The following is a 14736-nucleotide window of genomic DNA, read 5'->3' as shown; positions in this document are numbered from 1 at the left end:
TCTATTCATGGTACCTCTATTTGTAGGGATATTCATACAAGGCTACAATGTGTATGAAGACATTGATGTTGATATGTATATGAATGAAAAACAAGAGATTGATCCGGAGATTAGTAACTATGACAACCATGAGATGAATGTTAACGGCAGACAAGCCATTGAGATGGTTAGCAGTGTTAGAGAAAACTTCGAATCTGTAGAAGTCATCATAGCAAACGATGAGGCGGTTTATGCCAAAGGTGGACAGGAGATTGAAATCACATTTGAGGACAATTAATAGTGCTACGTGCATCATAGCATTGCACCCCCTATTAGTATACAACACCGACACTTTATCTAGAGAAGACTCGTATACTGATAATAATAATTATAAGCAGTTTACTTAAAAACAATAATTAGTATGAACTGAAGCATTACACAGCATTTACTACATTTTTTTCTCCTTTGTGCCTACGGCTATGATAAGTTATACATATGAAAAGTGTTAGTAGGAATAACCCGATAACAATCAATCCTCCGAAGGTCAAACACTTGTACCTGATGATTTGTTGCTGGGTATTTTGTACGATGCCAGTTTTGAGACGTAAATGTGTAGTGAATGAACCTTCCTCTACCAGAGGCTTAACGTAGGCCAACACAAAGTATCTTCCGGCTTTAGTAAACTTCAAAAAGCAAGGAGAACCGTCATACACTTGTTCACAGCTTTTCTCATAGTCCGTATAATCTAGATAAACTTTTTTCGAACGAAACAAATAACTGTAGTAGACATCTGCAGGAGTTTCAACAGCAACAAAATAGAAGGAGGGTTGGTCCACCTTGTACTGAAACAGTGTAGGCTCACTGATGTTCAAAGTTCCAATGTTTAGTTTTTTCGATATAATAGGAAGTGCTGGTTCTCCCTTTTTGTAGTTCTCAAATTGCGCCTCATCATTGAAAATATGTACATATCCGATGCCCGTACTTCCAGCCGGATTCATAGCGTAGAAACTCAGATTGAAAGAAGAACCGTCCCAAAAGTAATCTCTGAGGAAGTAAGTAGTTTTCGACGGGTGTAATTCGTGGCGAGTGTGTAATCTGTCTTCTTTTGACACGGTGTACATTTTGAGATCTTCTTGATCAACGACATATACGTAACTTATATGAGACGAATCGCCATACTGAGTACACTCTGAGACCGTTGCATTTGATACCCAACTCGCATCGACTTTTCCCAGAAATAGAGTCTCATTTCGTACAGCAAACTTCGTCACATCTACTTGGTTCTGGCTGATATTAATCGACACAGAATTCCAACCAAATCCTCCAGTCAAAGCAAATGCAAGTGCAAGTGCAAGAACGACAAATAAAGAGGTACAGCAAAGTCCACACGACGTTTTCTTTACTTGATATTGTACACAAAAAACTGGGCTGGAGTCCTGATTATCCACAAGAAGAGGGGTTTTCTCATTGTATTTCTTAGAAATGCGTGATGGTCCGTCTTTTTCAATGTCGGAGAGGTCCTGATCAGGAGAACCTGCATGTTTGAGAGTGTGTGGAGAGAGGGTTGCTTTAGTATGGAATAATTGTGGTTAACGAGCATACCCTACTATTATAAACGTGTAGCATTTTCAAATTTTCCTCTGTTTTTATGGTAATAATTTTGGCAGATTTGTAGGAAATTCATTAGCACAATATTAAGCACAAATACGGAGGAAAAAAGGGCTATAGTTTGCCACATTCATTAGAAAAAAGAAAAGAGAAAAGTTTTTTATGCATTTAATATTAGCGCGGACTTATTTTAGTGTTAATTACAAATTCGCTATAATTAGTACCCGTTTATAATAATTATAGTAACAAGGTAGAGTGAGTGTTTACAGGGGTGTATAGGGTGACAATAATTTAATAGTGAAAGCGAAAACTGCTTGAGGTTAAGGTACTGTACGTACACTAAAGATATAATTATATGCATGCATGTATGTATATATACGAGGACACATACACGTATCCTTCAAAGGAATAGAAGAGGTACATATATTAGAGATGCTCTGTATGCATGTGTCCTCTTATATACCTGGCCATACAAAAGCAGACCTTGCATGTTATGGCCAAGGTCCACATTAATTTTACTTCTATATACATTGTAACTAGATCTATACATCACAAGACAACAATATGCTATTATAACATAATAATGCTGAGCTAACAATAATTATCCTTATTTAGCAAAATTGCCTTGTTAGCGCCAGTGATTTGCTGACAGGTATACATGACGAGATCATCAAAGCATATCAGCACCAGTGATTTGCTGACAGGTATACATGATGAAATCATCAAAGCATAGAGCAACTGATGGTGGTCCCATGAACACACACACACGTACCTGCTTCTTGTTTTGACTCTCCTTGTTCTTGTACAGCTGAAGTAATTGTAAATTGAATACTCATTGCATGGCCCATGCAAGAGTTATAACAAAATTGACACTGTTGTGTTTTATTTACCTATTATACACTCGGTTAGATGTTCTGCTTCTGCTTGTGGTGCTCCTAAATAATACAATAACACAGTACGTCATCAAACACATCACCAAATAATAACAATTCGATAAAATCTACGAGCACAATTGATGACAATTCAAGTGCATGTATATATATATATACCTTGCTGGGTTTCTTGGCCCAGTTTCCCAATCACCTCTCTGTACTTCTGGACAACCTCTTTGGCCTGGATATGCCCCATTATTTCCAGCTTATCGTCAAGAACCTTCACATTCATGACCGAAATAATCTTTCGTTTAATCAACTCCCTCAGAAACAATTCGATGATAGGAAACTTTTCAAAGTTCAGCGTTTGCTGAAGGTTAGTTTGACAGAGACCAAAGAATTTCTTGTAATCATCTTCCCCCAAAAAATTACACACGCGTATAATCATCACTGCAAAGTGAAATTTTTCATTCCTCTCACACCTTTGCAAAGATTCTTCATTGATACACGGAACCAAGGCTCTCAGTTCTTCATGTACCACACCAATGACATTCAGTAATGCATACGACCAAGTACATCCATCTCCCTTTGCTACATGGTTGTTTAGCTGACGGCAAACATCGGAGAAGCTTTCAGCTGTTTTAACAATCTTTCTGGGAACACCCGAGCACTCCACTCCTAGCTTAAACTGCTCAAATTGAGTTCTACTTGAGGCGTCATCGAGCCTTTGGAGAACAGACTGTATGTCAACTCTTTCCGACATCTGAACTTCTTAGATATTGAGAGTAGGAATACAGGCAACCATGTATGCGTGCACAATATGTACTTTACAGAATCTGCTGACATGCATGTAAAAGCTTACATCATTGTTATTGCAACACAATTCATGCATGTCGGCACATTATTCCAGACATGTGACAACAAACACACAGGTTTCACATGCAAGTCTGCATGGTGACACAGCCAATCTATAATTATCATTCCAAAACCATTAGACTATAATAATTATGCCGATAGGTACATATAATTATGCCTCCCCCGGCGGAAATTCAATTCTTGTAGATCTATACATTCTGTCCCATTCTAACAATAAAATAATAGTTGATGGCACGTCAATATGTATAGCAATACATAATTATGTACTAACTATAATTATGCACAAAGTCCGTACAAAAGTATATTGAACTTCACAGCTGAACTTCACAGCTGGGATTTTTGAGTATCCTGCAGAAACAATTAAAACCTCTCATAATTTAAAATCAGGCACTAATAAGCATAATTATAGATCCATGTCACATGCAGCTTCCGCAAGTCATGGTCAGACTAATAGCATGCACATCCTACATGTTACAGGGGCGGATCCAGGAATTTTGAAAGGGATTCTAAAAGTGTCACTGTAAAAAAAAAAGGTCAACAGTTCTTCACTAGACCGGTGCTAATAGCTACTGTTACTCACTTTCATGGTTATCTGAGAGACCAGGGGGTGCTCAAGCCCCAAAATACGATGCCAACATGCCACTGTCAGATTGACTCGACCATGATGGTGTAAATGTGCATGGCTGATCTGACTCAGCCAGTAGCCAGCCCCACCCTCTTATCATGCAGAGAAAACTTTGTACTGTGTTGTCATGACAGTATAGCTAGCTAGCTTTGCTCGAATCTAATTGGAAGGGTGGTTCGTACGAACCCAACAAATTGACCTTGGATTCGCCCCTGTGTTAGTCTGCATACCCTGCTCTTGTACTGCTGTAATAGTTTGGCAATCCCTCCTCCATACTCCGAGTCCACCTGGGTGAAGTTCCTCACCGCCCTCTGTTGAATGAACTCACCTGTTAGTAGGGGAGAACACAATCACAATCTAGTATGAAACGATTGACTCAAGACCCGGTACACTTTACAGCCAAAAAACTGGGCAAATTCTTTCATTGCTAACCACAAACAACAAGACTATTTTTTCTGCCTCTAGTTCATACACAGTACATATGCCTTCCTCCTCATACAAACTGGACATGATACATAACTCAATAACTCACTGGCGTCCTTGAGGTGACCTGCAATGTTCCGCACCAGTCGTCTCTTCTCGTCCTCACTGAGCACATTGCGCCAGAACAGGGTCACCTGCAAACACGAAAGGGGGGGGGGGGAGGTATTATAGAGACTAACATGTATGGTTGTGGCCTATAGCTGTTAATCTATGGGAACTTGTAACAGGTTGTACAATGTACATGTAAGGGTGTACAGAGGGACCAAAATAGGCAAGCTTTACGAAAGTGTTTTTCAAGTTCATAGAGATTTGCAATAATATTTTACTCGGCTGCTACATTACAAAGCTACGTACAATACTAAAATACAACAGAACATGCAGTACCTGGGAGAAGTTGTCATCATCTGCAGTGTTGTACCTCTTCACGTCAGCAGTCGACTGAATTAAGGTTAAAATTATGTTAACATACTGTATGGCAAACAATGAGCAGATATACATGTACTCCAGTTATACGTAGAGTACATGATAGTATAATTATACATGTAGCATACACACACAGCTCACATAGGTGGTCTTGGAGAGTGCGTAAGAAGGGTGGTCAAGAGGTCCACAGAAACTGTTGGGGTAGTAGTTGGGAGCTCCTCCTGTGGTATTAGAACAATACATGTATCCCATTCATTTGGTGTGTTTCTTGTACATGTAGCTCGCTAAAACATAATTCTAAATAGCCTTTCATTTATCTTGACTAGAGAGCAACTACAGATGTTACTGCACTACGTACACCACTAAAAAGTACAACTATAGCTTAACAGTTGACACTTTTGCTATTCTAGTTGAAATTATACAAACGAAACTCACTCAAGCTATAGGAAGTCAAAGCAACAAAACACACCATGAAAACTCAGCACCCACCCTGGTTTCCGTCGACGCACATGGGGCCGTCCCTCTGGTAATTCCTGGTTCTAGTGGCGTAGGGACAGTTCACGGGGATCTGGTGATAGTTGGCGCCCAGTCGGTGACGGTGAGTGTCCGAGTAGGAGTACAATCGACCCTGCAGCGGGATGGGAGGGGTGGGGTAATGATATCACATGCTATGGCGTCATGAGTTTTGACCTCAAAAGCGAGCACATGTATACCACAATGAAAGAAATTATCACAACAACTTATACATGTAACAACACAGCTAGCTAGAAGCAACAGTTAAGGCCATAATAATGAAAATGGGAGGATAATATGTTCAGGTACCCTAGATCTTTGTCACTTCTTCATGCAATAGGGCTTGTTGAAGTTGTTGTGCATGCATGCCTGACTTATACACAAGTGCACTGACTTATACGTAAGTATGCTACGAACACAATTAACACAATGATTAGTGAGGCTTCTGTTTACAGATTGTGTTAGTTTGGGAACTTCCTGTCTTACTAATTAGATTACATATTATATGCCTTTGTTTCCTCACTTGCAACATCTTGTCAGGGGAGGGCTCAATGCCGGGCACCATATGGGCGGGGCTAAACGCTATCTGCTCCACTTCTGCAAAGTAGTTGGCTGGGTTCCTGTTGAGAACCATCCTTCCAACGGGGATCAGAGGGAACTCAGAGTGGGGCCACACCTGCAAGGGGAGAGGGACGTTGCATGTACATGTATAAGGACTCCTTGCATGCATTGAGAATACTTGGACACCCAACCAAGTTCAAGTTCTAGCACAACAGATAAATGTTTAGCCTCAGGACAAATTTCTAGAAAAAACAGCTACATTGTATTCTATACTGTGTCAGTAGGGTGGAAAAGTGTAATAGCTGTTTTTTCTAGAAATTTGTCCCCTGAGGCTAAACATTTATCTACTACTAAACACTTTTCCACCGTACTGACACAGTATAGAATAGCTGTTTTTTCTAGAAATTTGTCCTGAGGCTACACATTTATTATCTCTGTGCAATCATTATAATTATCATAATGAAGCAGAAGGTCACACACACCCACACACTATACCTTGGTGAGGTCAAATGGGTTCCACCTGAAGTTTTCCGCCTGCGTGAAGGTCATCACTTGGATGTACACAGTCCATGAGGGCTGCAAGAGTCGCAAAGTCGTAACAGTGAAACGTACATGTAACTAGGGAAGGAGGTGGACTACACACACAAGACCGTGGGCAATGCTATTACATTAATTTTTAGGGGTTGAAAAATTCGAATTTCTTGTGAAACTACAAGGGCTTGTCATACATGTACATGTGAATTTCTGTTGAACTATAAAAGAGCTTGTTAAATATCTTAAGTGGTACAGACAAACTACATGTACGTACATAAGCTTGTAAAATGTGTGGACTAAAGTGCTCGGTTAGAAGTACATTACAGTGTTACATGTAGTACGTACTGTACAGTCCCTATATAGGCTATACATTCTAAAACAACATTCAGGAATTACTCAACTAAATGGCATCACATTCTACAGTGAAAGATGTGCTATAGGCTACTTACATGGTCTCCCTTGGCGATAGCCTCAAAGAGATCGGTGATACCGTAGTCAGGTTGAGAGCCAGCCAACACAGCAGCTCTGTCCACACTAAAGTTATGTATGCCTTGGTCAGTCTGCAGTTGTGGGGTTGGATGAACAACACTGGTAAAAGTATTATTGTTGAAATGAACTGAACAATTCATCAAATTTTTAGGGAGATCTATTACAATGCACCATACAGTGCTGCTATGCAATAGTTACAGAGGCTACACACTGTTGACTCCGATCATAGTAACTCTGCTATGAATTTGGGTTCCTACGAAAGCAAAACAAGCAGTACTCTACCTAACAAGCCTCACCTTGTAATGGAACTTGCAGTACACTGCAGAGCCGTCCTTGTTGACCAGTTTGAACGTGTGAGACCCGTACCCGTTCATGTGACGGTACCCGTCTGGGATCCCACGATCGCTGAACAGGAATGAGACTTGGTGCGTGGTCTCGGGACGTAGCGAAATGAAATCCCAAAACATGTCCACATCCTATAATTATGAAAGAAGGAATGTGAAAAATGGTGTCATAATATGACTGTCATGTGATCTGCTCACCTTGGCGTGGGTCTGTGGGTTCCTCTTCTGAGTATGGATAAAACTAGGGAACTGCAAGAATGGGTAAAGATCAGTGAAATAAAAAGCTCCAACCGCGACTACAAACACTACTACATGTACTGTACGAGTATCACTGCAAAACTATAACTTTCACACGCCAGACACATCCTCACCAGTATCGGGTCACGTATAAAAAAGATCGGAGTATTGTTTCCCACGAGGTCCCAGTTGCCCTCCTCAGTGTAGAACTTGACAGCAAAGCCTCGAGGGTCACGCACTGTGTCGGCACTCCCCGACTCACCACCTGCATAAAAGGAGGGATCGAGGAGGGTACACTTTATTTATAAACACAAGCAGCTATAGAGTATACATAAAAAAGGGAGCGGTATACTTTATCTGTATAGTGCATAGAGTAAATAAAAGCTTATATGCATTTTGGTAGGCCTCGGCTTACTACTACACTGCAGATCTGTATTATATTTCTGTATTTGTGGTCAAGCTAAGCTCTTATATTCTGTCATCCTGAAAGCAATAATTATTTTCAAGGTAATACTGTAAGTACCCAACTCACCGACAGTGGAGAATCGGACAGCGATAGGTGTCCTCTTCCCAACGCCCCCAAACACCTTGGCCTTGCAGTAGCGGCTGATATCGTGGGTCACCTCAAAGTAACCAAAAGCGCCTGAGAAGAGAAGAAAGGGACAAATCATCGATTCATCAATTCATCAATTCATCACAAGAAAATACATCATCCCCACACACTCTAGTCAACTTCAATTTTTAACAACTTACAGCCTTAGCCGTTAGGGTAATGCCAAACTTCTTCACAATCTAAAAAATTGCTTTTTTAGCACTTAAGGAGCTCTATTGCATAGTCAATAAATTATGGATAAAAGTCGAAGATAAGACCACACCCACCTGCCCCCTTGGCATGAACCACTCTCTCCGGAATCCTCTCTCTGTCGAAATGCGCAATCTCATCGGTATAGATGAAATCTTGCATAGCCACAGGGCCCTTGGGTCCAAAGGTCATAGTGGCCGTCTTGCTGTCGATCGGTTGGCCCTGACTGGTTGTCATGACGTCAGGTACCTGGAAAGGGATACGCAGTGCCATCAAACGCTATATACAACCATTAATTTAATATGGCCAAGTGTTAAGGTCACATTAACATAATTATTATAGATCTTAGTATTGTGAATCCGCGAATCAGAAAATAACCAACGTTTACGCTTAATTTAATATTGTGCTGGTAAAACCCATATTATAGAAACCAAAGATAATTATTTGGCAAACTACCATTGTAGATCAAGAAGCCATACAGCTCCTCCAGCTACATCACTAGCTAGATCTACCATTGTAGCTCACTTTTTTGCTCTGTGCAAAATCTGCAAGCTGCTCCGACATGTTGCTCCTGTTCGCCATCGCTCTAATCCTTAACTCAAACCAGAAAAAGCAGGATTTGTGGAAAAGGTCAACAACCCCTTTCACGTGGAGTGAGCTTCTCAGTTGCGTAACACATCCAACATAACAAGAATCATTGCATTGAAAACCACAACAGTGCAGTCAAATCGTGAAGGTTCAGTTTCGTCTGCACTGTACACTAAAGACCTTCTACACATTGCTTTCCAGGTAACTTGTTACATATTAGAAGCTACTCAAGTAAAACAGTAGACTTTCCACCTAGTAGATCTAAATAGCTTTGTCTAGCTCTGAGTCACATTGTTTACCATATAAAAATTTCAGTTTGGTCGATATCGATTGTCCAACAAGACTAAGCATGGAGAATCCTACAGCTTTGAAGGAAGAGATCATTTGCCCGCTGTGTTACAGTGTATTCAACAACCCTCGCACTCTCCAATGCCTCCACTCTTATTGCGAGGACTGCCTTTATCGTCTGCATCAGAGCAGGCAATTTGCGGACACTCTTGATTGCCCCGAGTGTAGGGCAGTGACTCACTTGGAGGAGGAGGGGATTCATGGTGAGTTGAGGCTTGCCGTAACCTGGGAATACAACTATGCTCCCTCATGGGGCTGAGATGCCGTGCATAAAACAATTTCATATTCGTAAATTATTGCCAGTATATAAAACCATTCGTATGTATATCATTCATAAGTACGTTACTGTGCATTTAGTGTGCTATACACATTGTATGTGTATCATTAATTATGATGATACTAAGTTAGAATGTCATCTGACTGGAATGTGCATTTCTGGGTTATCTGTATTTAGGCTTGGTCTAGTTGGCTAATTAAACATTATAGCTAACGAATATTTTCATCTACACGTAACTAAGCACGTAACTAAGCATGCGACAGTTTACCTAAAACTGATTAGGCAAAACTATTTAGCTATGCATAAGGCCTCCTGTTTGACATGTGATCACCATTTTTGTTGACATGAAGGTATCGCATAACAGCCGTTGAAACTGCAATTGTATGAGCAACAGCTCGTTGAGTTCAGAGCTACTGCCATTATCAAACAACTTGTTATTTCTATAGAAGGAACACTACAGTGCTTTTCAAGTAGATCCAAAGTTGAACGTTGAAATGAATACTCACAATAACAAGCCACTAAACCACAAAGCTGTGACATGTACAGCCACCGACATCTAGACTCAGCTTTGTGGTTTACTGGCTTGTCATTGGAGTACTCCTTTCAACATTCAACTTTGAATGATCAGCACTGTATATACCTACATGTATTGAACGTATTGATCCTATTAAACAAACGTACGTGGTTCCGTGCAAAGCACTTTACATACCATCGCGGTAGTAAAGTTTTGATAAGCAAAAATGCTACAAATAGGGTACGTGGTGGGTCCAGTCCAGGTGGGAGCACTTAAAATTGGGGGTGTTTCAATTGATGTAATTGCTGAAATTCTGAAACTGCGCTTTGCGTAACTGCATGTGAATTTCATTTGTGTCATACCACACACAGTTTGCTTTAGAGGTAGCTAGCGTAAACATGTAGAGTTTATTCAGGGCCACCTGACCTAATTATGTATTACAAGCCCGTAGCACTTTATTATTACGAACAGTGGAATCCTTGCTAACGGTCACTCCAAAAGGAAAGCCAGCTGCTGTGCAATAAATATAGAGGCCTGGCACTCATGTCCGTAGTTTGTGCACAAAAATCCCTCAGCAGAGGCCACCACCGTATACAGTGGCAATGGATTTCATTTCCTGATTATGTCCGTTAAAAGTGTTCCACTGTATGTCATTACATTCTGCTGGTTGAGGCTCCACACTATTATGTGAAGATTTCTCACCCTTTTCACTATATATGTACATGTATGCTGAAGCAAATTTCAATATCACAAAGTTAACTTACTTCTACGCATTGATTTGTCAACTTGTTTATTTTGTTACAGGCCTGAAAGTTAACTTCAAGTTGAAGCGTATTGTGGAAATCTTGTCGGCCGAGGAGAAACGAGATATTGCCCGTCGCTTATCCTTTCGTCCTGTCCCTGCTCCCCGCACTCTCCCTCGTCCACAGACATCGTCCAGCCCTAACTGTGAACAACACCCTAACAAACAGCTGGAGTACTACTGCACCCAGTGTCGAGTGCTCATCTGCTCTCAATGTATGTTAGACTCGCATCGATTTCACAGAGACCCGATTTCAGCGCAAGATGCACTCAAGGAAAAAATATTTTCGCTCAAATCAAGTATTCCGCTTACAGAAAGCTTACTATCCAAAGGTGATGCTGTGTTGAGAAACATGCAATTGGAAAAAGATGCCTTGTGGAGATCTGTCGAAACGGATGTATTCAATGCACAAGCATACTTTAAAAAGATTAGGACTTTGTTAGATGAACGAGAAATGGAAGCGTGTAAAAGCATCGAAGCACGCGCTACAACATATCAAGCCAGGATTGACAAACAGAAAAAAGTCATGCAAAGTTCCATCACTGATGTGCAAAGATCGAGGGCCACAATCGAACATGCGATTGAGAAGAGAAGCAACGATGTGAAGGTCCTTGTTGAGGAGGGGCAATTCACTCAAAAGCTTGACACTCAAATGCAGCACCTAACTTTATTAATAGATAAATCCAAGGAGAAGCTACGGACTACTTACAGATCACCGTTTGTACCTGATCCTGATTTCGAAGCTCGATGTAAAATTGTCGGGCTGCAAACAGAAACGAACACATCATTGACAGCAAGACACACTTTTGTTGGCTCTTTTACACCTAGTAGAACACGATCTAATGCTACTAAAGAGAGATTTGATAGAGTTGACGTCAGCAAGAGCCTCGAAAGTTCACCAGACTTGAGCCATTTCGAGCATAAAAGGTTCATTGGTAATCTTTCGGATTTGAGCTTCAGCCAAGAAGTGGATGGTGCAACAATCATCACTCCTAGTGTTATAGTAACCTCGGGAGGCATTCTGGGACCAACCCATCACACGCAAAATGATGCACATCCTTGCGGAGTCTGTGTGGGAAATTCAAGCACCCTAGTTGTAACAGATTCAAAGCACCACTCATTTAGCATTCTCACGCCCACAGGCAAGTTTCTAAATTCCATGCATACAGAGGGAAGCAGAGATGGACAGCTGTTGGAGCCTACCGCTGTGGCCTGTAACATCCATGGGAAGATACTGGTCGTGGACAAGGGACAGCCTCCCAGGGTGCAGATGTTCTCCGACAGTGGTGAGTGAAGGGAGGAGGGTACAATATTGTGAAAAATGGGTGTAAACGCCTAATAATTATAGATGTTGTTTAGTTTTATTAACTTTATTTGTTTACTTGCGATTAACGGATATTCATAACTACAAAGATTGTAATGTTTATGATTGTACCCTGTTTTGACAAATCATCAGCGGTGACTAACTTTGACCTTTTATTGAATTAAATTGTTCATAATTTATTCATCGACTTAATCTTTGTAACCTCTGCACAAAATTAATATTCTCTCCTTTACACAGGTACTTTTCTATCGAAATTTAAAGTCAAAAGTCTCTCGTTTTCCTGCCACCTAGGGGAGCCCCTAGGGCTGGTTGCCCTTGACGACCGGACGGTGCTGATTTCGGACAGTGAGAAGTCATGTGTCCACATCTACGACGAAGATGGCAAGTATCAGGGGAAGTTCGGCGACTCTGAGGTCAAAACCAAGCAACCGGCTGGTAAGTTGTACAATATTGATGGCTATGAGGTGTGATAGCAGTTGTTAGGTCATCTCATAGGCCCCTGATTGTTGCTGCTACAGTAGACCCTCGCTAATTCGGACCCCTTTAGTCCGAAACCTCGCAAATCCGAACAAAATGGTAAAATAAAAAAGAGGGGCATGTCAGTAGAATAGACTACTGCACATGCGTACTCTTGCTAATTATGCCTTGGTGCGTATGCGCAAGCGAGGTATATGGTAGTGTGTTTGTGTGTTGTCTGTCTGTGTGTCTGTGTGTGTTGTCTGTCTGTGTGTCTGTAGCTGCTCAAGGATCAATAAGTGCAAGTAAGAGTTTCTAAAGGCTTCTAGTCATGTCTTCTTGGATTTTATTTCGTGGATTTGCCATGGTTCTCGAGTTATGCCTAGCTTTGCTTACTTGTTATGCCATTGCAGCCTTAAAAGAGTGCATAGCAAAACTTGTTCACTGAGTGTTACTACTCTACTTAGTAGTTAGCTCTGCACTATAACTATTGGTAGCTGCAAGGTTCTGCTGATGCAGCCATTAATTTTAGATTTGGCATCGATCGTTTTTAACAACAATCATTTTTAACAACAATCATTGTCGATCATTACCCACTCTTCGAGTTTACATGCAGCAAAATTGCATTAATGTTCATCATGATAATATAATGTGTGTATAAAAGCTATTAGTAGTTTTATGATATGTAGCTTTGGCACCTCCACCGAGGCATCAGCACCCGCGGTGCTTTCATTAAATCAGCAGTGATTTACGTGCAATGGCCACTGTAAAGAAAACTAAGAGCTCAATCACAAGTCTATTGGACTACTATTCTAGCTATAGCAGCTTCCCTTTTGGCCACAGTAATAGCCTTTAATTATGCATGTGCGCATGCACAAGCGAGGTATACGATAGTGTGCATGTAGAGTGCTACAGCTGCTCAGTGATAAATGAAGTGCAAATATATATAAGAGTTTCTATACGCTTCTAGTAACGTTTTTTAATTCGTGGATTGCGAAGTACTCCCTTAAAACCTAATCGCAGCCACGTGACTCCCGACCTCTAGCATGACAGAGATGAATGAGCAAGTCACATCTGCTTAGACCGATACTGCCAAAAATTATAGTAATATCCTCGTGTAAGATGTGATCTAGATCACAATCATCTATTGCAATCTGTACGACCATTTAAAGGTCAGTTTCAATGGCTTCTGTTGTCTTATTTGTCTTATAGCATCAGCCATCCTTGTAAACATGTAGCATTCTGATCAATAGCTAATTAATTGGTTATGTTGTCCCCCAGACATTTGAATACCCTTGGGCTTAATTACAGTCACTCCCAAAACAGTTAGACTATATACCGTATAGCGGGTAATTTTCGGGGGACAAAATATTCGTGGATCAGCAATATTGAGACATTTCGTGGGTAATATTTTCGTGGTTGCAGCTTGCACTGCAGGTAAAGGTAGGCAAGGTCGCTTCATTCGTGGGTAAAATATTCGTGGTCAGACCTCCAACCACGAAAACCACGAATATTTTGCCCCACGAAAATTACACGCTATACGGTAGGTATGTGGGTATACCCTAAAGCATGATGTACATAATAATAATACATTTTATCGTGTATGAAGGTTATTCAGCTTCAATTGTGTCTTCCCTGTGTGCAGGAATGGCTATAGACAGTAGAGGCAATGTCTTCATTGCTGACCGAGGCAACCACTGTATCTGGATCTACACCTGCGGTGGACAATATGTCTCAAAGACTGGGAAACATGGCAGTGCTCCTGGAGAACTAAATTACCCGTACGGAGTCGCCATTGACAAGAAGGGAAATATTTTTGTTTCTGAGAGCGGAAATCATCGAATCTCGATGTTTAAACCGGGAGGCAAGTTCGTGTGTTGCTTTGGCAAGAAGGGATCTGAGCCAGGGATGTTCCTGTACCCTCGTCACCTTTGTGTGGACTCTCAGGGACGATTGGTAGTAGCTGATGAACAAAACCACAGACTTCAGATATTTGATATAGCTGATAAATTTGACTGATTTCAACTGCTTATGCAGTCCGTTATGCTATTCTGATTTTTTCCATGATTGAAACTTTTTAT

The 14736-nt window shown here is 41.0% G+C and overlaps 2 protein-coding genes across 4 annotated transcripts; one reads left to right on the top strand and one right to left on the bottom strand.

Moving 5' to 3' along the window:
• Positions 1 to 352: 352 nt before the first annotated feature.
• Positions 353 to 9031, bottom strand: LOC135345245 (catalase-like). Of its 3 annotated transcripts, none has more exons than XM_064542650.1 (18): positions 8872 to 9031; positions 8424 to 8595; positions 8077 to 8187; positions 7679 to 7809; positions 7506 to 7556; positions 7260 to 7439; positions 6924 to 7034; positions 6436 to 6516; positions 5903 to 6055; positions 5356 to 5494; positions 5008 to 5087; positions 4828 to 4881; positions 4493 to 4577; positions 4160 to 4288; positions 2637 to 3683; positions 2478 to 2522; positions 2360 to 2395; positions 353 to 1513 (listed from the first exon to the last, which is right to left on the bottom strand). In XM_064542650.1, the coding sequence occupies exons 1-15, from the start codon at positions 8926 to 8928 to the stop codon at positions 3595 to 3597; spliced, it is 1623 nt and encodes a 540-aa protein (XP_064398720.1). In that variant the 5' UTR covers positions 8929 to 9031; the 3' UTR covers positions 353 to 1513; positions 2360 to 2395; positions 2478 to 2522; positions 2637 to 3594. The 3 variants fall into 3 exon arrangements, with proteins under 3 accessions (XP_064398720.1, XP_064398721.1, XP_064398719.1); XM_064542651.1 differs by having other exon boundaries at positions 4191 to 4288; XM_064542649.1 differs by lacking the exons at positions 4160 to 4288; positions 4493 to 4577; positions 4828 to 4881; ... (9 more) ...; positions 8424 to 8595; positions 8872 to 9031 and having other exon boundaries at positions 2637 to 3548.
• Positions 9002 to 14728, top strand: LOC135345236 (tripartite motif-containing protein 3-like). Its single transcript, XM_064542633.1, has 5 exons — positions 9002 to 9135; positions 9250 to 9485; positions 10878 to 12161; positions 12437 to 12634; positions 14301 to 14728. The coding sequence occupies exons 2-5, from the start codon at positions 9284 to 9286 to the stop codon at positions 14672 to 14674; spliced, it is 2058 nt and encodes a 685-aa protein (XP_064398703.1). The 5' UTR covers positions 9002 to 9135; positions 9250 to 9283; the 3' UTR covers positions 14675 to 14728.
• The last annotated feature ends 8 nt before the right edge of the window (positions 14729 to 14736 follow it).

The sequence above is a fragment of the Halichondria panicea genome, chromosome 12 (assembly GCF_963675165.1).
Source record: "Halichondria panicea chromosome 12, odHalPani1.1, whole genome shotgun sequence".
NCBI classification, from domain to species: domain Eukaryota; kingdom Metazoa; phylum Porifera; class Demospongiae; order Suberitida; family Halichondriidae; genus Halichondria; species Halichondria panicea.
The sequence above is the reverse complement of the archived record's forward strand: the minus strand, read 5'-3'. Positions and strand labels throughout refer to the sequence as shown.